This window comes from Schistocerca americana, chromosome 10 (assembly GCF_021461395.2).
Source record: "Schistocerca americana isolate TAMUIC-IGC-003095 chromosome 10, iqSchAmer2.1, whole genome shotgun sequence".
Taxonomy (NCBI): Eukaryota; Metazoa; Arthropoda; class Insecta; order Orthoptera; family Acrididae; genus Schistocerca; species Schistocerca americana.
This window is the reverse complement of record NC_060128.1, coordinates 101,491,531-101,515,807: the sequence shown is the minus strand read 5'-3', so window position 1 is coordinate 101,515,807 and position 24,277 is coordinate 101,491,531. Positions and strand designations below refer to the sequence as shown.

Genomic DNA, 24,277 nt, shown 5'->3' with positions numbered 1-24,277 from the left:
TAGTTTGTTTTGTAGAGAAGGTTGAGGCAGTTTGCCGACATTACAGACCACTAGTGTCCCATACGAAATTTTTCGTCTCATCTACCTCTACACCACTTCCGTACGTTGTAAACAATGACAATATTTGAAATGTTCACATGTGTGTGAATTCCTAAGGGACCAAACTGCCGAGGTCATCGATTCCCAGACTTACACACAAACTATCTTATGCTAAGAACTACACACACCCATGCCCGAGGGAGGACTCGAACCTCCGCCAGGAGCGACCTCCCAATCCGTGACACGGCGTCTCAAACACCCCGGCCACTCCGCGTGCCGACAATATTTGAGTAATACAAAAAATATATAACAATGTACATTAAATGTGTTTTATCTAGGAAGCCATTAGGAATAGCCCATATGTCTTTATGAAGATTTTGTTGAGAAATCACTGATAGTATCACTCGTCCAAACATGTACCGTTCCTTCTGACTCTTTCCGTACTGCTTCCTGCTTTCCCTGCATATTTTTGTACACTACTGACTATTAAAATTGCTACACCACGACGATGACGAGCTAGAGACGCGAAATTTAACCGACACGAATAAGATGCTGTGACTAGCTTTTCAGAGCACGTTGGCGCCGGTGGCGACACCTACAACGTGCTGACACGAGCAAAGTTTCCAACCTATTTCTCATACACACACAGCAGTTGACCGGCGTTGCCTGGTGAAACGTTGTTGTGATGCCTCGTGTAAGGAGGAGAAATGCGTACCGTCACGTTTCCGACTTTGATAAAGGTCGGATTGTAGACTATCGCGATTGCGGTTTATCATATCGCGACATTGCTTCTCGCGTTTGTCGAGATCCAATGACTGTTAGCAGAATATGGAATCGGTGGGTTCAGGAGGGTAATACGGAACGCCGTGCTGGACCACAACGGCCTAGTATCACTAGCAGTTGAGATGACAGGCATCTTAACCACATGGCTGTAACGGGCCGTGCAGCCACGTCTCGATCCCTGAGTCAACAGATGGGGACGTTTGCAACAAGACAGCAGCTATCTGCACGAACAGTTCGACGACGTTTGCAGCAGAATGGACCATCAGCTCGGAGACCATGGCTGCGGTTACCCTTGACGCTGCATCGCAGACAGGAGCGCCTGCGATGGTGTACTCAACATCGAACCTGGATGCACGAATGGCAAAACGTCATTTTTTCGGATGAATCCAGCTTCTGTTTACAGCATCATAATGGTCGCACCCGTGTTTGGCGACGTCGCGGTGAACGCACATTGGAAGCGTGTATTCGTCATCGCCATACTGGCGTATCACCTGGCGTGATGGTATGGGGTATCATTGGTTACACGTCTCGGTCACCTCTTGTTCGCATTGACGGCACTTTGAACAGTGGACGTTACATTTCAGATGTGTTACGACGCGTGGCTCTACCTTTCATTCGATCCCTGCGAAACTCTACATTTCAGCAGGATAATGCCCGACCTCATGTTGCAGGTCCTGTACGGGCCTTTCTGGATACATAAAGTGTTCGACTGCTGCCCTGGCCAGCACATTCTCCAGATCTTTCACCAACTGAAAACGTCTGGTCAATGGTGGCCGAGCAACTGGTTCGTCACAATACGCCAGTGACTACTGTTAATGAACTGTGGTATCGTGTTAAAGCTGCGTGGGCAGCTGTACCTTTACGCGCCATCCAAGCTCTGTTTGACTCAACGCCCAGGCGTATCAAGGCCGTTATTACGGCCAGAGGTGGTTGTTCTGCGTACTGATTTCTCAGGATCTATGCACCCAAACTGCGTGAAAATGTAGTGACGTGTCAGTTCTAGTATAATATATTTCTGCAATGAATACCCTTTTATCATCTGCATTTCTTCTTGGTTTAGCAATGTTAATGGCGAGTAGTGTACTTCCTACGTACACCGATCAGCTGAAGTACTACTACTGGTAGCCAAGGTGTTTCTTCATCGTTACATTCGTTGTATCGATGTTCCTCTGTGCAGCTTGTGTTTTGGCTCTTTGCGGAGCAGCCCCTCCGTCGTCACTGACCAGGATACTGTGGAGTCCACTATCGGAGTATCTACAGCCTCAGAGAATTTCAAACGCATTTCATCATTCCGCACTGTCCTAGGATGCCAGTACTGGCTGTAGGGATGGCGAATGGTTGACTTAGGTTTAATGGGAAGCACGCAGGAAAGTGAAATTCGTCTATAAATGAGATCCTGTATACAACACTTGCATGACCTGTTCTTGAGTGTTGCTCGAGTATTTGGGGTCCCCACAAGGCCATGTTAAAGGAAGACATCGAAACAATACACAGGCTTGATTTGGTGCTAGGTTCTGTTCAGAACGCATGTATTACGGAGATGATCCGAGAACTCACATGGCAATACTTGGAAAGAGGAAGACGTCCTTTTTCGATGCGCTGTTAACAAAGTTTAGAGAACAGGCTTCTGCAGGTGACTGCAGAAAGATTCCACCGCCGCCAAATCCTACCCTCTTCTAAGCACGGGGAAGCCATCTTAAGGGAAATCGCTGCTCGTACGGATGCAAGCAGACTGTTGTGTTTCCATCGCTCCATTAGCGAGTGGAACAGGAAAGGGAAAGAATGAGATTTTCATTCTGGAGCGGAGTGTGCGCTGGTATGAAACTTGCTGGCAGATTAAAACTGTGTGCCGACCCGAGACTCGAACTCGGGACCTTCTTGGCCTTTCGCGGGCAAGTGCTCTACTATCTGAGCTACCCAAGCATGACTCACGACCCGTCCTCAAAGACAAGGTACTGGCAGAATTGAAACTGCGAGGACAGGTGGCACAGATGGTAGAGCACTTGCCCGCGAAAGGCAAAGGTCCCGAGTTCGTTCAAAAAAAATGGTTCAAATGGCTCTGAGCACTATGGGACTTAACATCTATGGTCATCAGTCCCCTATAACTTAGAACTACTTAAACCTAACTAACCTAAGGACAGCACACAACACCCAGCCATCACGAGGCAGAGAAAATCCCTGACCCCGCCGGCAATCGAACCCGGGAACCCGGGCGTGGGAAGCGAGAACGCTACCGCACGACCACGAGATGCGGGTCCCGAGTTCGTAAAGGAGGATTTACTGACATCTCTGTTACATACCTCGCTAATCTGAAAGGTACGATAGACAATTACATCCATAATGTTAAAAGTCTTGAGTCCTGGAACTGTTTTAACTTTTTCACCGTTGAACCGTACTATTGCAATAGTTATCCAACGATTATCACACTGTGTGGCATCAACTTTCCTAAAGGTGAAATTCGGTACACAACCATCTTATGAGCGTTTACAATACTATTGACGATTTGTGGCAACGGCCTTGCCGCAGTGGATACACCGGTTCCTGTGAGATCACCGAAGTTCAGCGGTGTCGGGCGTGGTCGGCACTTGGATGGGTGACCATCCAGGCCGCCACGCGCTGTTGCCATTTTCCTGGGTGCACTCAGCCTGTGATGCCGATTGAGGAGCTACTCGACCGAACAGTAGCGGCTCCGGTCAAAGAAAAGCATCATAACGACCGGGAGAGCGGTGTGCTCACCGCCGGCCGCTGTGGCCGAGCGGTTCTAGGCGCTTCAGTCTAGAACCGCGCGACCGCTACGGTCGCAGGTTCGAATCCTGCCTCGGGCATGGATGTGTGTGAAGTCCTTAGGTTAGTTAGGTTTAAGTAGTTCTAAGTTCTAGGGGACCGGTGACCACAGCAGTTAAGTCGCATGGTACTCCGAGCCATTTGAACCATTTTTTTGGTGTGCTGACCTCACGCGCCTGCTATCCGCATCCTCCACTGAGGATGACACGGCGGTCGGATAGTCCCGATAGGCCACTCGTGGCCTGAAGACGGAGTGCTTTATCGACAGTTGGGAGATTACTACAGACAGTGGTGTTGGAACGCAAGTTTTATTGCAGGGCTCCTCTGTGTTTTGTCGTTGTTTACTGAATTTCACCTTTACGAAAGGCGATGCTGCGCAGTGTGGTAATGGTTGGATAACTATTTCAGTAGTATGGTATAATGACGAAAACGTTAAAACAGTTCCAGGACGCGAGACTTTTAATAGTAGGGATGTTCTTTTCAGATAAAATTGTCCTGTAACTAGGGCCTCCTGTAGGGTAGACCCTTCGCCGAGTGCAAGTCTTTCGATTCGACGACACTTCGGCGACTTGCGCGTCGATGCGGATTAGAGTCCTGTATGACCGAGTAAGCGAGCTCAAAATACGAGATGAGGCGAGCACACCCTGACTGGATAGGCTGCCTGCACTAGTTCTTGTGAGCGAGCATAGAAGCCGTGACCGAATACGTAGCACGTAACTTCAAACACATTACACGTGTCATTATTCGTGTGAGACTGCAGCCAGTACGGGCTTCTGATTTGTGGTGTGTCTCTGTAAACATGCAGCGTAAGGAAGCCACATAGATGAAACGGGAAGGCCTAGAAAATCAAGTATGGAGTACATTTCTGTTGGTTGTAGACGAAAACAGTACGTCTACTGGGTACGTATCGTGCTTAAACTGCTCCACATTATTGTGTTTCCAGTCGGGAACCACTCATTTAAAGAAACACAGTTGCAAGAAACCTCACAAAGATACAGCTTCTTCAGGGATACCGGCAGTAATAAAAAATAATATAACAGCAAAGTGTGTGGCAGTGTGTGCTAAAGATATGAGACCTTTTAATGCTGTTTCTGGTGAAGGTTTCAGAGAACTAGGACAAGAATTAATACGTCTAGGTGCGCATTATGGAGAAAGAGGAGGAAGAGATTAGTGTTTAACGTCCCGTCGACAACGAGGTCATTAGAGACGGAGTGCAAGCTCGCGTGAGGCAAGGATGGGGAAGGAAATCGGCCGTGCCCTTTCAAAGGAACCACCCCGGCATTTGCCTGAAAGGATTTAGGGAAATCACGGAAAACCTAAATCAGGATGGCCGGAGACGGGATTGAACCGTCGTCCTCCCGAATGCGAGTCCAGTGTGCTAACCAGTGCGCCACCTCGCTCGGTATTATGGAAAAGTTAACGTGGCAGATGTCATGCCACATCCATCTACTGTAAGCAGACATGTCAAAGAACAAGCTGATGCAATACGAAACAGCATAATGCCTTCTGTTATTGAGAAAGTTATTAATAAAACATTTGCTGCGACAGTTGATATGTGGACTGATTCGCATAATCAGGTGCACTATTTGACGCTTACAACACATTACGTTAACACAGATTCGTCGCTTGTGAACAATGTTTTATTTACAACAAAATTCCTGGACGTTAAGAAGACGGGAATAAATATTATGAAAGAAACTGAAGAGAGGATGGTTGATTGGGACATTTCGCCGGACATGTTGCCCAGATTTGTTTTTGTCTCCGACCAGGGTGCCAATGTAATAAAGACTTTGGAGAATCACGAAAGGTTCAAATGGCTCTGAGCACTATGGGACTTAACTGCTGTGGTCATCAGTCCCCTAGAACTTAGAACTACTTAAACCTAACTAACCTAAGGACATCACACACATCCATGCCCGAGGCAGGATTCGAACCTGCGACCGTAGCGGTCGCGCGGTTCCAGACTGTACCGCCTAGAACCGCTCGGCCACATCCGGCCGGCTAAAATCACGAAATGATTCCTTGTGCTGCTCATTGTATGACCACAGCACTTAGCCATACTTTCGACGAAGATAAGTTCTTGTTAAATCGTGCCCCGAACATCGCATCAACAATGAATACCGCAAAACGCATGGAAGGTACATTAAGAAAAGTGGCTCCAGCTCGTCTTTGAAATCATCGTTGAAACAAGAGGTTTGCACACGCTGGAACAGCTTGTACACTATGCTGGAATCCTTACACACTCAGTATAACGAAGTTTCTGCTTTTGCTGACGGAAAAGAACTCCGCTTACAGATTGCAAGGATATGATAACGAGCTTGCAGGAAAAACTGCGCATTTTCTGAGACCATTTAAAGAGGTGACAGATGAATTATAAGGCGAAAAAGAATCGGCAATCCAGTTAGTTCTTCTTTGGTTTCAGAAACTGCAACAAATTTGCTGTGACAATGACACTGTCAGGTGAGTAATTAATGCAGTTAAAAGCACTGTTTCATTATGATTCGCGATAGATTTATAATTAACTAGAGTAATTGATGTGTACTATCAGATATGTATTTTTTAACAGGAGGTACAAAGGATTAAAAATCGAGCCCTGATTTTCGTTTGTGAGGAGATTGTGATCGCTTCGGGACATAGAATTGCTACGTTTCTATGGCCGTCTTTCCGTTATCTTAATATGCTTGAAATAAATGAAAAGCAATAAATTCTTAGCAATGTGCGAAAAATGTGTGCTACGTACGCAGTTACAACATGCAATCATTAACATAATCGTTTTTGCATAGTTACTGGATAGTGTATTATAGAGAAAAGGGAATGTTGTAATTCGTACAATATTTCACTAAGGTAAAACACCTCGTTTTTACGGGAACGTTTCGATGATTCCCACATCAGTTCTGTATTACTTGTCTCTTTTGTTTATTATCATAGATCCTTCAAGTACTGAGTCATCACCACCCAAGAGAGAGAGATCGTTTCAAGGAATGGAAGAACAACAGATCATCCACAGCAGATGAAGTAGATCTCTACATTTTAATGCATCCCGGAGATAATGACGACATTTTAAAGTGGTGGAACAGACATGAAACATATCTGCCAGGCCTCGATACAGTTGCAAGACCTACTTTATGTATCCCAGAACAAGCGCACCTAGTGAAAGATGCTTTAGTAAAGCCGGCATGTCACTAACAAATCGCCGCAGCCAATGAAATCCGGACGCGTTAGTGATTTACTGCTAATCAACTGCCAGAGGTGGTTGTTCTGGGTACTGATTTCTCAGGATCTATGCACCCAAACTGCGTGAAAATGTAATCACATGTCAATTCTCGTATAATACACTGCTGGCCACCGTAAATGCAACTCCCTGAAGGAAGCATCCGAATCAAGTGAAATTTACACCATGGGTTTGCAGCGATGAGATATGCAACTGATTAGAATTTCAGCGCAGACGCACATCACGCGCGCCTGTGGCGCCACCTTATAGCGCCATTTAAGGCTTGGCTATTTCGACGAGTGTACGTTCGGCACGTGTGTTTACCTTGTGGTTGTTTCACAACACGATCAGTTATGCCTCGTAGACAACATCGTTTGATCAAGTATCCGAGTTCGACTGAGGAAGGATAGTGGCTTACCGAGATTGTGGATTATCATACAGAGAAATCGCTAGTCGTTTTGGACGAAACCAAACAACTGTAATGCGGATATGTGACCGTTGGATGCAGGAGGTTACGACGGACCGACGTGGTCGATCGCATTCACCTCGGTGCACCACTGCACGTGCTGATAGGCAAATTGTGCGCATGGCAGTGACGGATCGCTCAGTGACATCCCGAACCGTAGCACAGCACATTGCGTCTGTAACGCATCATCCAGTGTCTGCGCGTACCATTCGGCGCCGTTTACAGCAGAGTGGTCTGCCCGCAAGACGTCCATTGCTTTGTCTACCATTGACGCAGAACCACAGACGTCTCCGTCGCCAATGGTGTGATGACAGACGGATATGGATGGCAGAATGGAATGACGTTGTCTTTACTGACGAGTCACGCTTCTGTCTGCAGCACCACGATGGTCGGATTCGAGTGTGGAGACACCGTGGAGAGAGGATGCTGGACAGCTGCATTATGCACCGCCACACTGGTCTTGCACCGGGTATTATGGTATGGGGCGGTATTGGATATTACTCTCGCACGCCTCTAGTACGCATTGCCGGTACTTTAAATAGCCGGCGCTACATATCCGAGGTGCTGGAGCCAGTTGTCCTTCCTTACCTTCAGGGCTCGGCCACAGCCATATTTCAACACGATAATGCGCGACCACACGTGGCACGCATTGTCCAAAGGTTCTTCGTCAATAACCAGATTGAATTGCTTCCCTGGCCGGCTCGCTCTCCGGATCTTTCGCCGACAGAAAACATGTGGTCCACGGTTGCTCAACGAGTGACCCAGATTACATACCCAGCTGCCACACCAGATGATCTTTGGCAACGTGTGGAAGCTGCTTGGGCTGCTGTACCCCAGGAACACATCCAACGTCTCTTTGACTCAATGCCGAGACGTGTGGCAGCGGTGATCTCCAACAATGGCGGCTACTCTGGCTACTGATTCTGGCAGGAACCACATGTCGCAGACGTCTGTAAACGTAATCATTTGATACTTGGTCAACATGTTATCTACAAAATAAATTTTGTTGTGCTACCTCTTGTCTTTCTTGGTGTTGCATTTATGGTGGCCAGCAGTGTATGTTTGTCGAATGCATTCCCGTTCATCTTCTGCATTTCTTCTTGGTGTAACAATTTTAATGGCCGGCAGTGTACATTGTTTATTCTCTATCAAAATCTTTCATTTGCTAACTATGCCTATCAGTAGTTAGTGCTTACAGTAGTCAGAATCTTTTAATTAGCTAGCAGTAGGCGCTCGCTGCATTGCAGTAGTTCGAGTAACGAAGATTTTTGTGAGGTAAGTGATTCATGAAAGGTATAGGTTATTGTTAGCCGGGGCCATTATTTTGTAGGGATTATTGAAAGTCAGACTGCGTTGCGCTAAAAATATTGTGTATCAGTTTAGTGATGATCACAATGCGTAAAGAGAAAACTGTCTGAGTACGTTGAGTTTTGCCCAGCTGTTTGGAAATCTAATAACGTAAGAGTTTTTTCAGCGTTGTCATTCTTTACATTCAAAGTGGAAGTTTCAAGCTCCCTATTAGTAGAATAGCCAAGCTGTGATTAAAATGAATGAAATAGAGTGGAAACTGGTCTTGCCAATGTGGAGCGAGTCCATCGGAAGTGTTTACTGACAGTGCCATGCTTAAAGTTTGTAAGTCAGGTGCGTATAATACCATTCGTTGAGATAATTATAAATAAAAGAAGTATAGCAAAACGGTTGGATGATACGGCTTTGCTATCATTGTACGGTAGCAGTGGCTACGATAAGTCATATCAATATTTCCGATGCACAAATATTAAACGCACTCGCTTGGCAGGCCACACATCTATTAGGCCTAACTGCTAGACGCAGCAGGTGGGAGAGTTGCTACCGGATAAGAAGACGGTAGTAACCTCTCAGTATGGAGGACCAGTAATCATCGTAAAATTAATGAACAGGGAGTAGCATGTATATGGATCAAGGGCCATCTTGCACGCAAAAATATTAAACTTTTGGGTGATGTAACTCATTATTATAGAGGAAGTTTCAGGAAACGGAAAGTTTAGCAGAGGTGCAAGGTACTCTCCACCATGCACCGTGAAGTTGCTTGCCGGGTATGCATATAGATGCAGATGTCGATGTGTGGCCAATACATCCAGGATTCCCTTTGTGTCAGGTCTACAGTATCCGCCACAGTTGGAAAGCCCGATATGCTTATCGCTTCGTGAAGAGGCTCTTTATCATCAAAAAAACACTTCAGACGTTTGCCTCGCTATGCGTGTTTCCCTCCTCCCCCCCCCCCCTTGTTCAAAGTGTTTTTTCCCACTCTAAGCGTCTCCTTTCACAGCAGTTTGCTTCCTAGATAGCGGCACCATCTGGAGAGGCAGTGAACTGTGTTTGTTGTACACTTGTTCGTGATTCCAGCTGAGCAGACTCGAGCCTACGGCAACATGAGGTTCCTCGCACAAGCCTTGTTCTGTCTTGCGGCGCTGTCGGCAGTTTTCGCTGTTCCAGCACGCGTCTGGAAGCCGGAGAAAGATCTTCACGTCGCACGGTAAATACTGTTATGCTTGCCACGACGTTAAAGTTTAGCGGTAAGTGCGAACGGATGAGATGTCTGTATCGGATTGATGACTAGTTGCTCGGCCACCATTGATCAGACGCTTTCAATTGTTGAGAGATCTGGAGAAAGTGCTGGCCAGGACAGCAGTCGAACATTTTTTGTATCCAGAAACGCCCGTACAGGATCTGCAACGTGCGGGTGTGCATTATCCTGCTGAAATGTAGGGTTTCGCAGGGATCGAATGAAGGGTAGACTCACGGGTCGTAACACATCTGAAATCGTATAACGTCCACTGTTCAAAGTGCCGTCAGTGCGAGCAAGATGTGACCGAGACGTATAACCAATGGCACCCCATACCATCACGCCGACTGATACGCCAGTATGGCGATGACGAATACGCGCATCCAATAGCTTTCACCACGATGTCGCCAAACACGGATGCGAACATCACGATGCTGTAAACAGAACCTGGATTCATCCGAAAAAAGGACGTTTTGCCATTTGTGCACCCAGGTTCGTCGTTGAGCACACCATCGCAGTCGCTCCTGTCTGTGATGCAGCGCGCGTTGGCCGTGCGGTTCTGGCGCTGCAGTCCGGAACCGCGGGACTGCTACGGTCGCAGGTTCGAATCCTGCCTCGGGCATGGGTGTGTTTGATGTCCTTAGGTTAGTTAGGTTTAAGTAGTTCTAAGTCTAGGGGACTTATGACCTAAGATGTTGAGTCCCATAGTGCTCAGAGCCATTTTTTTGTGATGCAGCGTCAAGAGTAACCGCAGCCATGGTCTCTGAGCTGATAGTCCATGCTGCTGCAAACGTCGTCAAACTGTTCGTGCAGATGGTTGTTGTCTTGCAAACGTCCCCATTTGTTGACTCAGGGATCGAGACGTGGCTGCACGATCCGTTGCAGCCGTGTGGATAAGATGCCTGTCATCTCGACTGCTAGTGATACGAGGCCCTTGGGATCCAACACGGCTTTCCGTATTACCCTCCTGAACTCACCGATTCCATATTCTGGTAACAGTCATTGGATCTCGACCAATGTCGCGATACGATAAACCGCAATCGCAATAGGCTACAATCCGACCTTTAATAAAGTCGGAAACGTGATGGTACGCGTTTCTCCTTCTTACATGAGGCATCACAACAACGTTTCACCAGGAAACGCTGGTCAACTCCTGTTTCTGTAGGGGAAATCGGTTGGAAACTTTCCTCATGTCAGCACGTTGTAGGTGTCGCCACCGGCGCCAATCTTGTGTGAATGCTCTTAAAAGCTAATCATTTGCATATCACAGCATCTTCTTCCTCTCGGTTAAATTTCGCTTCTGTAGCACTTCATCTTTGTGGTACAGCAATTTTAATGGCCAGCAGTGTAGAATTACATTTTCAGTAAACAAAAACCCACTGATGATCGCTTAGTGGTGCCGAAACATGTTTGGGTAAAAAGAAAAAAAACTGTGTTTTTGCATAGATGCGGAACGTACACTGAAAAGTCAAAGAAAATTTTAAACCTGCCTAATATCGTTTTAGGCCCCCGCGAGCACGCTGAAGTGCCGCAGTAAGACGTGGCAAGGAGCTCGACTTACGTCTGAAGTAGTGCTGAAGGGAATTTCCACCATGAATCCTGCAGCGTTGTGAATAAGTCGGTAAGAATACGAGGAGGTGGAGATATTTTCCGAATAGCACGTTTTGCAAGGCATTCCAATAATGTTCATGTCTGGGGAGTCTGATGGCTAGCGGAAGTTTTTAAACGCAGAAGAGTGCTCCTGGAGTCATCTGTGAAGGGTCTATCCTGACCGTGACTCTACCTGATTACAAGGAACTGGACTATAATTTCGTAATCGCGTAGTAAGTGAAACAGTAACAACAGCAAAGCTATTGGTTCAAATGGCTCTGAGCACTATGGGACTCAACTGCTGTGGTCATTAGTCCCCTAGAACTTAGAACTACTTAAACCTAACTAACCTAAGGACATCACACACACCCATGCCCGAGGCAGGATTCGAACCTGCGACCGTAGCAGCAGCGCGGCTCCGGACTGGAGTGCCTAGAACCACACGGCCACCGCGGCCGGCACAAAGCTATTGTTTTCTGAAATGGCTTTCTACTAACACGAAAGTAAACTGTGTTTATGTATACTGTACATGCGGTCGCCCGCCGAATTAGGTAATGTGGTATTAGGTTTTATGGCAAACCGTAAATAAACTTCGCCCTAAAAAACTGACCTCACTTGATATCCTAAATAACGTTCTAACACATTTATTCTCTATATTATGCAGTAACTTGCCCTAGCAAACACGACATCAGCTAACCCTTACGCAGGACACAGAATAGTCAATACGAGGTGCATACAAGTTCTAAGGCCTCCGATTTTTTTCTCCGGACTGGAAAGAGATAGAAACATGCGCATTGTTTTAAAATGAGGCCGCGTTCATTGTCAATACGTCCCAGAGGTGGCAGCACCGTGTGGCAAATGGAATTTTACCGCCAGCGGCGGGAATGAGAACTGTTTTAAATACTTAAAATGGCGACGTTTTCCATACTTGAACAGCGTGCAATCATTCGTTTTCTGAATTTGCGTCGTGTGAAACCAATTGAAATTCATCGACAGTTGAAGGAGACATGTGGTGATGGAGTTATGGATGTGTCGAAAGTGCGTTCGTGGGTGTGACAGTTTAATGAAGGTAGAACATCGTGTGACAACAAACCGAAACAACCTCGGGCTCAAACAAGCCGGTCTGACGACATGATCGAGAAACTGGAGAGAATTGTTTTGGGGGATCGCCGAATGACTGTTGACAGATCGCCTCCAGAGTTGGCATTTCTGTGGGTTCTGTGCACACAATCCTGCATGACGACCTGAAAATGCGAAAAGTGTCATCCAGGTGGGTGCCACGAATGCTGACGGACGACCACACGGGTGCCCGTGTGGCATGTTGCCAAGCAATGTTGACGCGCAACGACGGCACGAATGGGAGTTTCTTTTCATCGGTTGTGACAATGGATGAGACGTGGATGCCATTTTTCAATCCAGACACAAAGCGCCAGTCAGCTCAATGGAAGCACACAGATTCACCGCCACCAAAAAAATTTCGGGTAACCGCCAGTGGTGAAAACATGATGGTGGCCATGTTCTGGGGCAGCGAGGGCGTAATCCTTGCGTTCCAAAGGGCACTACGGTACCAGGTGCACCCTACGAAAATGTTTTGTAGAACAAATTCCTTCCTGCACTGCAACAAAAACGTCCGGGAAGGGCTACATGTGTGCTGTTTCACCAAGAAAACTCACCCGCACATCGAGCTAATGTTACGCAACAGTTTCTTCGTGATAACAACTTTGAAGTGATTCCTCATGCTCCCTACTCACCTGACCTGGCTCCTAGTGACTTTTGGCTTTTTCCAACAATGAAAGACACTCTCCGTGGCCGCACATTCACCAGCCGTGCTGCTATTGCCTCAGCGATTTTCCAGTGGTCAAAACAGACTCCTAAAGAAGCCTTCGCCACTGCCATTGAATCATGGCGTCATCGTTGTGAAAAATCGTCTGCAGGGTGATTACGTCGAGAAGTAACGCCAGTTTCATCGATTTCGGGTGAGTAGTTAATTAGAAAAAAAATCGGAGAACTTGAATGCACCTCGTAAATGTAGCGGTACACACTGCTACTGGCAGTATAATGAACAAATGCAGAAGGGCATACGAACCTACCAACAAAGTCTGACTGTCAGTGGCGTGAAGTACTGTTATTTTAGTTAAGTATCACAAAGAGATCATGATTTGAAACAGTACTGATTACTATGGGCTTCAGAAGTATGCCCATGAAGTTACTCTGTAAAAAGGGACAGTAAAGTTACAAGAAAAGTTTTGGTGCAGAATGAACGATTGTGCTGACTTCCAGAAATACTCAGAAGGGGTCTTTATTTTCACTTAGCACTGAAGTAAAGGAGATTGTAGGGTTCCTTAAACTGGTATGGTTTGTAAATGGTAACAGACGGAATTATGAAAAATGACAAATACCTTTAGTAACGACGTTAAGTGTAACGAATAATGCAAAATTAGTTCAACATTTAACAAGGAGACATAGCAACTAGTCTCTCATAGGACTCGAAGTCAAATTGGCTTACTAAACGACTACACAACTTGAAAAACTACTTTAAAAGAACCTATACGAAGAAACAATCAATTAAAAGTAAACAAATAAAAATGGTTCAGATGGATCTGAGCACTATGGGACTTAACTGCTGAGGCCATCAGTCCCCTAGAACTTAAACTACTTAAACCAAACTAACCTAAGGACATCACACACATCCATGCCCGAGGCAGGATTCGAACCTGCGACCGCAGCGGTCGCTCGGCTCTAGACTGCAGTGCCTAGAACCGCACGGCCACTCCGGCCGGCTCTGCAACACATCAAATTACCTTAAAGTACCGAGCGAGGTGGCGCAGTGGTTAGACACTGGACTCGTATTCGGGAGGACGACGGTTCAATCCCGCGTCCGGCCATCCTGATTTAGGTTTTCCGTGATTTCCCTAAATCTCTACAGGCAAATGCCGGGATGGTTCCTTTGAAAGGGCGCGGCCGACTTCCTTCCCCTTCTTTGCCTAATCCAATGAGACCGATGACCTCGCTGTCTGGTCTGCTGCCCCAAACAACCCAACCTTAAAGTAAAAGTTTTAACAATTTTCACAATCACACAAACTATGCACCCCATAGGAGGGATGGAAACGGTGCAAAACACTAAAATTAAATGATTAACTTGCCACCGAAGGTGCAACTTGATTTTAACTTCTAAGAAAAGTCTTACGGCAACTTTATATACTAAAATGACCATTTAAATAAAAGTCCATGAAATGCAATCTTACATAAAATTATACAAGGTTGGCCAAACATGCTCTACATTACACATATACCGCCTCTCAAGATGATAGGCAAGATAAAAACATATTTCAGGAGTTAGGCCGTTACACTTCAAGCAATAAATTCGTTATTATACCGAATCCGACAAACATGACAGAGGCAGCTATTAACGTACGGCAGACCGACAGACAGACACTTACTGCCTAATAAATGCGGACGAGAGACAGACGAGCAAGCTGGGGACAAGAGACTGACCAAGAAAACAAAAGTAAATCACACAACATATCACCAATCACTTAAATTTTAATAAAGTGCCATTTCTCGAGAACACCTGGCGCAGCACCCCCAAATCGTTCTCCCGAACCGTCTGCTGCCAGCCGCTTCAACGGACGAAGAAGGCTCGCCGTATTTCGTGGTCCGCACCAACCGACCGACTGCCCGCTGCTCCGTCCGCGACTGCTGCTCCGTCGCGACTGCACTGCTGGTGCGTCTCCCACTCACTTCCAGACATACGATGGCGGAAATACTGGCTCGGACCCAACCATGCAGGGGAAACACGCCCACTGGATAAATGACATCCCTGCACCAGGAAAGGACCGACCCAAGCTCCACAAGATGGTAACTGAAGGGGCCCAGAAGCGCTCGGAGAACCAGTTACACCGCCAGACTGATGTCGTGGGTTGACTCCCGTTGCTCTCGTGAGGACCGCGAAGCCGCTACCCCTCGCTATACGCCGCGGTCCTCTGCACTCACGTGGCGACCTCACATGCGCCGACGCTTAAGGCGGACAAGTCATCTTGTGTCTAAGTGCGCGACCGGCCAACCAACCGATCCAACCGGCCTTAAAGGTTGATCCGAACGAGAGACATACTGGCACTCCAGGCGACAGGCAGACACTAACTGCCGCACAAATGCGGACGAGAGACAGACCAGAAACTGGTGACGAGTGACTGACCCAGACTCACTCTGACTGACCAACTGACCGACTGGCGAATTTTTTTTGTTTGTTTTTTCCTTATTGATTCTCAATTCCCCCCGAAGGGGGCGGGCTGGCAGCAGCTTAGTACGCTGCTCTACAGCCTACAGACTTTAATTTTAAAGAACAGAAGAAGAAAAGAAACAAGAAAAACAGGCGATAAAACGGTGACGTCGTGTAAAATGGCGGAAAAATGCGGAAAGTTAAAACAGAAAGCAAAGGGGTTGGCAATTTTAATAAAATACACAGGAATCAGACAAGTAACATAGTAGACACACAATTAAAAAACATAGCGACAGTATGATGGCCGTTCGCAACACTTCCCAAAAGACACAACACAGAACACTCACCGTAAGGCTCTCACTGTAAAACACTGCACGAAAATGGCGTCACAAAGATGACACTCCCGAGCCCAAGGGAGATGGTGGGGGGGGACCTGGAGGGGGGGGGGGAAATCAATGAGGGAGGAAAGGAAAAAACGAGAGGGGGGGAACCAATGAGGGAGGACTCATAAGGGGGTAGAGGGGTGGGGCAGATGCGAGAGGGAATGAGAAGAGGCAGAGGAGGGAAATGCAAAAGGACTTGGGGAGAGAAGGGGGCAGAGAGAGGGGAGGTGGGGAAAAAAGAGGATGGAAGGCGGGGAGAGGGAGCCTGGGAAAAGGACAGAGGAAAGGAGGGGGAGTGAGGATCAGAGTTGATAGGAGGGACAAATGGAGGGAGAGACGGCATCATCTGGGAGGGGGAGTTGATGGAAGCCACCTTGGGAAAGAAGATGTAGGGTGTTGGGGTGGAGGGTAGGGGGGACACAACAGTGAAGGCGTGGCAGGGGGCGGGGATGGGAGAGGAGAGGAGCAACCAGGGGGTGAGGGGGATCAAGGCGGCGGGAGGTGTAGAGGATGCGGATATGTTTGAGGAATAGGAGCAGATGGGGGAAAGGAATGAGGTCGTAAAGGATCCGCGTGGGGGACGGGAGGCGTATACAGAAGGCGAGGTGGAGTGCATGACGCTCATGGATCTGGAGGGACATTGAATTTGGGGGGGGGCAGATATCGAGGTGGGACTGGCATAACAGAGGATGGGACGGATTTAGGATTTGTAGGTGTGGAGGATGGTAGAGGGGTGCAACCCCCAAGTCCGGCCAGAGAGGAGTCGGAGGCGGTTGTGGGCTTCGGATTGGATGGATCGGAGACGAGGAATCCAGGTGAGGTGACGGTCAACGGTGAGGCCAAGGTACGTGAGGGTGGGGGTGAGGCAGTCAGGATGGGCACAGACGGTAAGGGAGAAATCCAGGAGCCGGAAGGAGCGAGTGGTACGACCTAAGATGATTGCCTGGGTCTTGGAAGGATTCATTTTCAGGAGCCACTGGTTACACCATGCAGCAGAAAGGTCAAGGTGATTCTCGAGAAGGCGTTGGGACTGTTGGAGGGTAGGAGCGAGGGCGAGGAATGTGGTGTCATCGGCATATTGCAAGAAGTGTATTGGAGGGGTGGGTGGGTTGGGGCATATCTGCTGTGTACAGGAGGTAGAGGTGAGGGGAGAGGACAGAGCCCTGGGGCACACCTGCAGTGGGGTAGAAGATGTGGGAATCGGCATTATGGACGGTAACATAGAAGGGGCGGTGGGAGAGGACTGAGGCCATCAGACGGATGTAGTTGATAGGAAGGGCGTAGGTTTGGAGTTTAAACAGGAGACCGGGATGCCAGACACGGTCGTAGGCCTTTTCGAGGTCGAGGACTGGCGAGCTCATAGCGCCCCTTAAATGCACGTGAACAGGCAACCTTTCCCCATTCCCACCAGAGGGAGACACAAAAGCTGCGATTGCCACAGCGACGCCACCGCCACAAACTGATGGCGACTTCTTCACACAACGCGCTGCGGCGCGCTCTTCAAAACAGCAATTTTTACCACGGCTCAATTGTACTCTGTTCATCATAAGAATAAACCTGATGTAAACATTACGGCATGTATACTTCAGCGTCTGCTTCCATCTCATTGGATTTCGTTTCACGTGGAGCAGAAGCCAAGCTGTGATCAATACAGTGAAGTACGATCATAAGGATACAGTTTATGCTGTGTTACACGCACATAGACTGAGAGATAATGTGCAGGACAACAGCTTTACCGGCGCATTAAACTTGGACAGCACTGGCCAGCAAGCAGCCCAACTAACCTGCAATGATGTGTACATAGTTCCGCGTAGTCAGCGCGTACACAACTTTCCCACTAGAGTGCGCCCCACGAAGCACAACATCGCAGGCGCAGTGCTTGTCCATCTCCACTCTACGAGATGGCGCTGCCTTAGAGACAGACCAAATTCTGCTTCCGCCGACCCGCGTATTAATATGTCACGCAGCCAATGAGATTGCTGCTAATGTAGAACCTTTTCTCCTAGCCGATCACACTCGATCAGTGATACCTGAACGCGCGAGGTATTACAACGAGTATACAGACCTCCGATCAGTCAGTCTGCATTAGTCTGCACCAGTCTGTACCAGTCTATAGTCAAGTTTCAGTCGGCGCCTAATAAGATTATCATATTCCTGTACATAGCCATGGAGATAAATGTATAGACACTTTTGTCAAGTATCAGAGATATGTGAGAATAAGATTAACGTACCAAGACCAAAGGAACTTCAGACTGTCAGTTGTAAACACCATCTAGAATCAAGTTACGTAATGTCTATATTTTTTATTATTTTAATAAATGTGTGTGAAAATTAATCAAGTTCTGTTTAAAGTTGGTCGCCGTCAATCTGCTACTCTAAGCGTGCAAGTGGCATTTCTATCGTCTGACCTAACGGCATAAGATAAACACACCACAATAAGACCACGAGACATTGCTGACACTCGCCTACTTCGTTAAAGCGACAAGTCGAATAATCTGATCGTGTGTGTACTGAAGGTCTTACAGTACGTACACCACACGTGAAATGGTGTGAGGAGTTGCATTTCAGACGTAAAAAGACACGAGCATAGAAATAATATAGCTTCGAATGTCATTCAATTTGTAAAGAGAAAGAAATAACATTCGGCAAAACTCATCACTACCGCATACTTCTTAAGCTGAGCAGACGGAGATCATAAAATTGTCTCGTTCTCAGCCGCCGTAGTATTCTAATTACAAACAAGAGTGATGAAAATTTCTGACTTGACCATAGGGTAACTTTTCTGAGCGAGCTGTGTGTAATGCAAAAGCATACTGCAGTGATTTCACCGTATTGATGAATACTAAAAACACTGAAGGTATTAATTAGTCGCTGGCCGGTGTGGCCGAGTGGTTCTAGGCGCTGCAGTCTGGAACCGCGCGACCGCAACGGTCGTAGATTCGAATCCTGCCTCGGGCATGGATGTGTGTGATGTCCTCAGGTTAGTTAGGTTTAAGTAGTTCTAAGTTCTAGGGGACTGATGACCTCAGATGTTAAGTCCCATAGTACTCAGAGCCATTTTATCCATATTTATTAGTCCTCTGGTAATCTCTTAGCTCCTTCCTTATCCGAATCCGACAAATACATATCAGTTCTGGAACTGTCATATATTACGTTGATAATGTCCATCAACAGCAGAATCCACGAAGCTAACACGAGGCCGCATTTTCTACTCCTTCCTTTATTACGAGCCGTTCTATAACCTGCCAGTGTTCGGTAGTGACGTGTGAAAAAGCTACGTGCGTTAGTTCCAGTACATCTGGCAGCTTAACAGTCTTGTTACTTCTCGGGCCAAATCCAGTCACTTGGCTCCAGATCACGAGTGTTAGGTTCGTACTGTAATGGTAGTGGCAAATGTAACAATGTAGCATTTGTATGGTGTGATCGATGCTGTGAAAATGATTGTTTTTCATGTTTGTACAATACTTATCTACCGCTGTAGTACAAAACGATGGACATAGTCCAAATAATGAGAATTTGGTTTTTTCATTTTTCCCATAAGAAAGTATATTATTACGTTTTCTTAATTTAAGCAACCTTTATTAACAGTATTTCATAAAATATTGATAACTGAGTATTTATGTTTGAAATGAAAACAGCAATTTCGTGTGCAATATGTAAGTTAAAACAAGAAGACGCGCATTATTCCTAAAAAATGATGACGAATTTTACAATTACGATTTGTAGGTATTTCAAATTGAACGAAAAAAAATGACACAAGTGATGCTTGGACCAATAAAACATGAAATGCAATGAGTTGCCAAACTACTACGCTACTGATTCAGCTATTTCTCTTTTTTCTCGTTGTATTTGGTCGTAGCGGATGTCACATGACAACCGTTGAAGTTCGTTGTTGCCGCAAATCGAATGTACAGATGTGAGCAACTGTATCTAATACCTCGGAAAAATTTCAGACCCGTTTATCACTGTATATTTATGATAAACATTAACAACAACCTATTTCTCGGCTCTTTTTAACCGTGTTCCACGTGCGTGTTTCACCACGGAACAGAAAGCAGCCTCAGACATTTTCCTTCTGCGCATTAACAGCAAGACCATAAGAGCACAACGTTCCAAAGCCTGTGACTATACACGATTTCTGGAACAAAAACGTTGATGGCTGTTAATACATTTGAATAACTTCTACATCTACATTCTACGTTAATACTCCGCAAGCCATCCAACGGTGTGTGGCAGAGGGCACTTTATGTGCCACTGTGGTTACCTCCCTTTCTTGTTCCAGTCGCGGGAAGAACGACTGCTGGAAAGCCTCCGTGCGCGCTCGAACCTCTCCAATTTTACATTCTTGATCTCCTCGGGAGGTATAAGTATGGGGAAGCCATATATTCGATAACTCATCCAGACATGCACCCTCTCCAACCTGGAGCTACACCGAGATGCTGAGCGCCTCTCTTGCAGAGCCTGCCACTTGAGTTTGCTAAACATCTCCGAACGCTATCACGGTTACCAAATAAACCTGTGACGAAACGCGCCGCTCTTCTTTGGATGTTCTGTATCTCCTCTGTCAACCCAACCTGGTGCGGATCCCACACTGATGAGCAATACTCAAATATAGGTCGAACGAGTGTTTTGTAAGCGACCCCCTTTGTTGATGGACAAAATTTTCTAAGGACTCTCCCAATGAATCTCAACCTGGCACCCGCCTTACCAACAATTAATTTTATATGATCATTCCACTTCAAATCGTTCCACACGCATGCTCCCAGATATTTTACAGAAGTAACTGCTACCACTGTTTGTTCCGCTGTCATATAATCATACAACAAAGGATCCTTCTTTCTATGTATTCGCAATACACAAGTATAGGTCGAACGAGTGTTTTGTAAGTGACCCCCTTTGTTGATGGACTACATTTTCTAAGGACTCTCCCAATGAATCTCAACCTGGTACCCGCCTTACCAACAATTAATTTTATATGATCATTCCACTTCAAATCGTTCCGCACGCATACTCCCAGATATTTTACAGAAGTAACTGCTACCAGTGTTTGTTCTGCTATCATATAATCATACAATAAAGGATCCTTCTTTCTATGTATTCGCAATACATTACATTTGTCTATGTTAGGGGTCAGTTGCCACTCCCTGCACCAAGTGCCTATCCGCTGCAGATCTTCCTGGACTTCGCTGCAATTTTCTAATTCTGCAACTTCTCTATATACTACAGCATCATCCGCGAAAAGCCGCATGGAACTTCCGACCTTATCTACTAGGTCATTTATATATATTGTGAAAAGCAATGGTCCCATAACACTCCCCTGTGGCACGCCAGAGGTTACTTTAACGTCTGTAGATGTCTCTCCATTGAGAACAACATGCTGTGTTCTGTTTGCTAAAAACTCTTCAATCCAGCCATACAGCTGGTCTAATATTCCGTAGGCTCTTACTTTGTGTAACTGTATCAAACGCCTTCCGGAAGTCAAGGAGAATGGCATCTACCTGGGAGTCTGTATCTAATATTTTCTGGGTCTCAGGAACAAACAAAGCAAGATAGGTCTCACACGATCGCTGTTTCCGGAATCCATATTGATTCCTACAGAGTAGATTCTGGATTTCCAGAAATTACATGATACGCGAGCAAAAAACATGTTCTAAAATTCTACAACAGATCGATGTCAGAGATACAGGCCTATAGCTTTGCGCATCCGCTCGACGACCCTTCTAGAAAACTGGAACTATCTGTGTTCTTTTCCAATCTTTTGGATCCTTCTGTTCCTCTAGAGACTTGCGGTACACGGCTGTTAAAAGGGGGGCAAGTTCTTTCGCGTACTCTGTGTAGAATCGAATTGGTATCCCGTCAGGTCCTGTGGACTTTCCTCTGTTGAGTGATCCCAGTTGCTTTTCTATTCCTTGGCCACTTATTTCGATGTCATCCATTTTTCCGTTCGTGCGAGGATTTAGAGAAGGAACTGCAATGCGGTCTTTCTCTGTGAAATAGCTTTGGAAAAAGGTGTTTAGTATTTCAGCTTTACACGTGTCATCCTCTGTTTCAATGCCATCATCATTCCGGAGTCTCTGGATGTGCTGTTTCGAGCCACTTACTGGTTTAAAATAAGACCAGAACTTCCTAGGATTTTCTGTCAAGTCGGTACATAGGATTTTACTTTCGGATTCACTGAACGCTTCACGCGTAGCTCTCCTTACGCTAACTTTGACATCGTTTAGCTTCTGTTTGTCTGAGAGGTTTTGGCTGCTTTTAAATATGCAGTGAAGCTCAGTTGTTTCATAACTTTGTTGTTGAACCACGGTGGGTTTTACCCGTCCCTGACAGTTTTACTCGGCACGTACCTGTCAAAGGCACTTAAAGTTTCATTTAACGTAACTTAGTAATAATATATATAATACATAAGAGCGTAACAACACCAGTGTACGCGTGCTGCGGCTTCTGACCAATCATAGCGTCTGTGTTTGTTTACATCAGGTTTATTCTTATCATGAACGAATTATAGTGTACAATGTCAGCAGAGAATTTACACGGAATATACGTATATCTGTCGATTATTGGTGCTACCAAGGGCCGAAGTTGCCTGATACATTCCTTGTCCGTCAGCGTTTGCGTCTTTACCTGGCAAAAACTTTTTCTGCACACAGGCCGCAGCTGCGTCATGCCGACAGCCGCCTGAGTATCGAATTCAATGAGCTGTTCGACCGCCTGATCGACGGCATATCGACTTTCATTGTTTCCAGCGGTCTCGACCCACTGCCGCTTCCGGACGAGGGAATCGAGTCCACCATTGTGAGTATCGATCACCACCTCTCTACAGTATAGACATCCTCCCGTACTACCACATAGAATAATTTTACCTAGAAGTAGAGACTGGCCAATTTTCTGAAGTACGGGTATATTGACCACTTGGTAGATCGTTAGAGACTTATCAATACAGAACATGCATCGATGTTAAATTATCGAATTGTCTAGTTCCTACATATTCAGTGTAATATTGATCTGTTTTACAAACCAGATATCTGATATATGAAAAATAGCTATTATTTGGGAAGTTCTTATTATAGATGACATAAAATCATTATAAAAGTCCACTATCATTGTTATACTCAATGTAATTGTCTGTCTTAATCCCCATTTCTTTTTTATTTTTCAAATTTACTTCTTAATGCGTTTCGGCCATGACCATCAACAGAATCGTATTTAAAATATCTGTACATTGATTATTGATATTTCTCATGTATACTTTTAACGTTTGGTGCAAGCGTACATGAGGGCTGACAGTACAGACAATATCCAAATTTTTAATTTGTTACTGATGATGACTAAGTCCGAAACGCATCAAGATGTATAGTAAAAATATTTATCTATATCATTAAGGAAAATTTTATTAAATTTATAGTGCTGGAGGTATGACACTGTTGAATTATAGAAACGTTTTGTCAACAAATTTGTTTAGCGACTACACTTTTTCATTTCACCCGCATCCGTGGTGAGAACTTTCCACTCGGCATTGCGTAACTACTATCAACAATCGTTTCCAGAATGAAATTTTCACTCTGCAGCGAAGTATGCGCTGTTACGAAACTTCCTGATAAATTAAAACTGTGTGAAGACCGCGATTCGAATTCAGGACCTTTGCTCCACCAACTGAACTACCCAAGCATGACTCACGACGCGTCCTAACACCTTTACTTCCGCCAATTTCTCGTCTCCTACATTCCAAACTCCACAGAGGCTCTCCTGCGTAACATCTATGGCTAGCACTCCTGGAAGAAAGAGTATTGCAGATACATGACTTAGCCACAGCCTGGGGGATGTTTCCAGAACGAAACTGTGAAAGGCAAAGGTCCCGAGTTCGAGTCTCAGTCCGGCACACAGTTTTAATCTGCCAGGAAGTTGCAACAACCATTTAAATAATTTAACTGCTATCGAAATTATTAAAATTTGTAGAGCCTAGAAATGCTATTAAATTAATAGAGATACACTATGTCAATACATACACTCCTGAAAATTGAAATAAGAACACCGTGAATTCATTGTCCCAGGAAGGGGAAACTTTATTGACACATTCCTGGGGTCAGATACATCACATGATCACACTGACAGAACCACAGGCACATAGACATAGGCAACAGAGCATGCACAATGTCGGCACTAGTACAGTGTATATCCATCTTTCGCAGCAACGCAGGCTGCTATTGTGCCATGGAGACGATCGTAGAGATGCTGGATGTAGTCCTGTGGAACGGCT

General features: G+C 45.9%; 1 protein-coding gene across 1 annotated transcript in view; it reads left to right on the top strand.

The window, feature by feature from the left end:
* Positions 1-9,607: 9,607 nt before the first annotated feature.
* LOC124552273 overlaps positions 9,608-24,277 on the top strand; it is an 89,358-nt gene continuing 74,688 nt past the window's right edge. The window contains exons 1-2 of the mRNA XM_047126552.1: positions 9,608-9,798; positions 22,671-22,815. Of these exons, the coding sequence (XP_046982508.1) occupies positions 9,695-9,798; positions 22,671-22,815 (249 nt within the window). The 5' untranslated portion in view covers positions 9,608-9,694. The remainder of the gene's footprint in view (positions 9,799-22,670; positions 22,816-24,277) is intronic.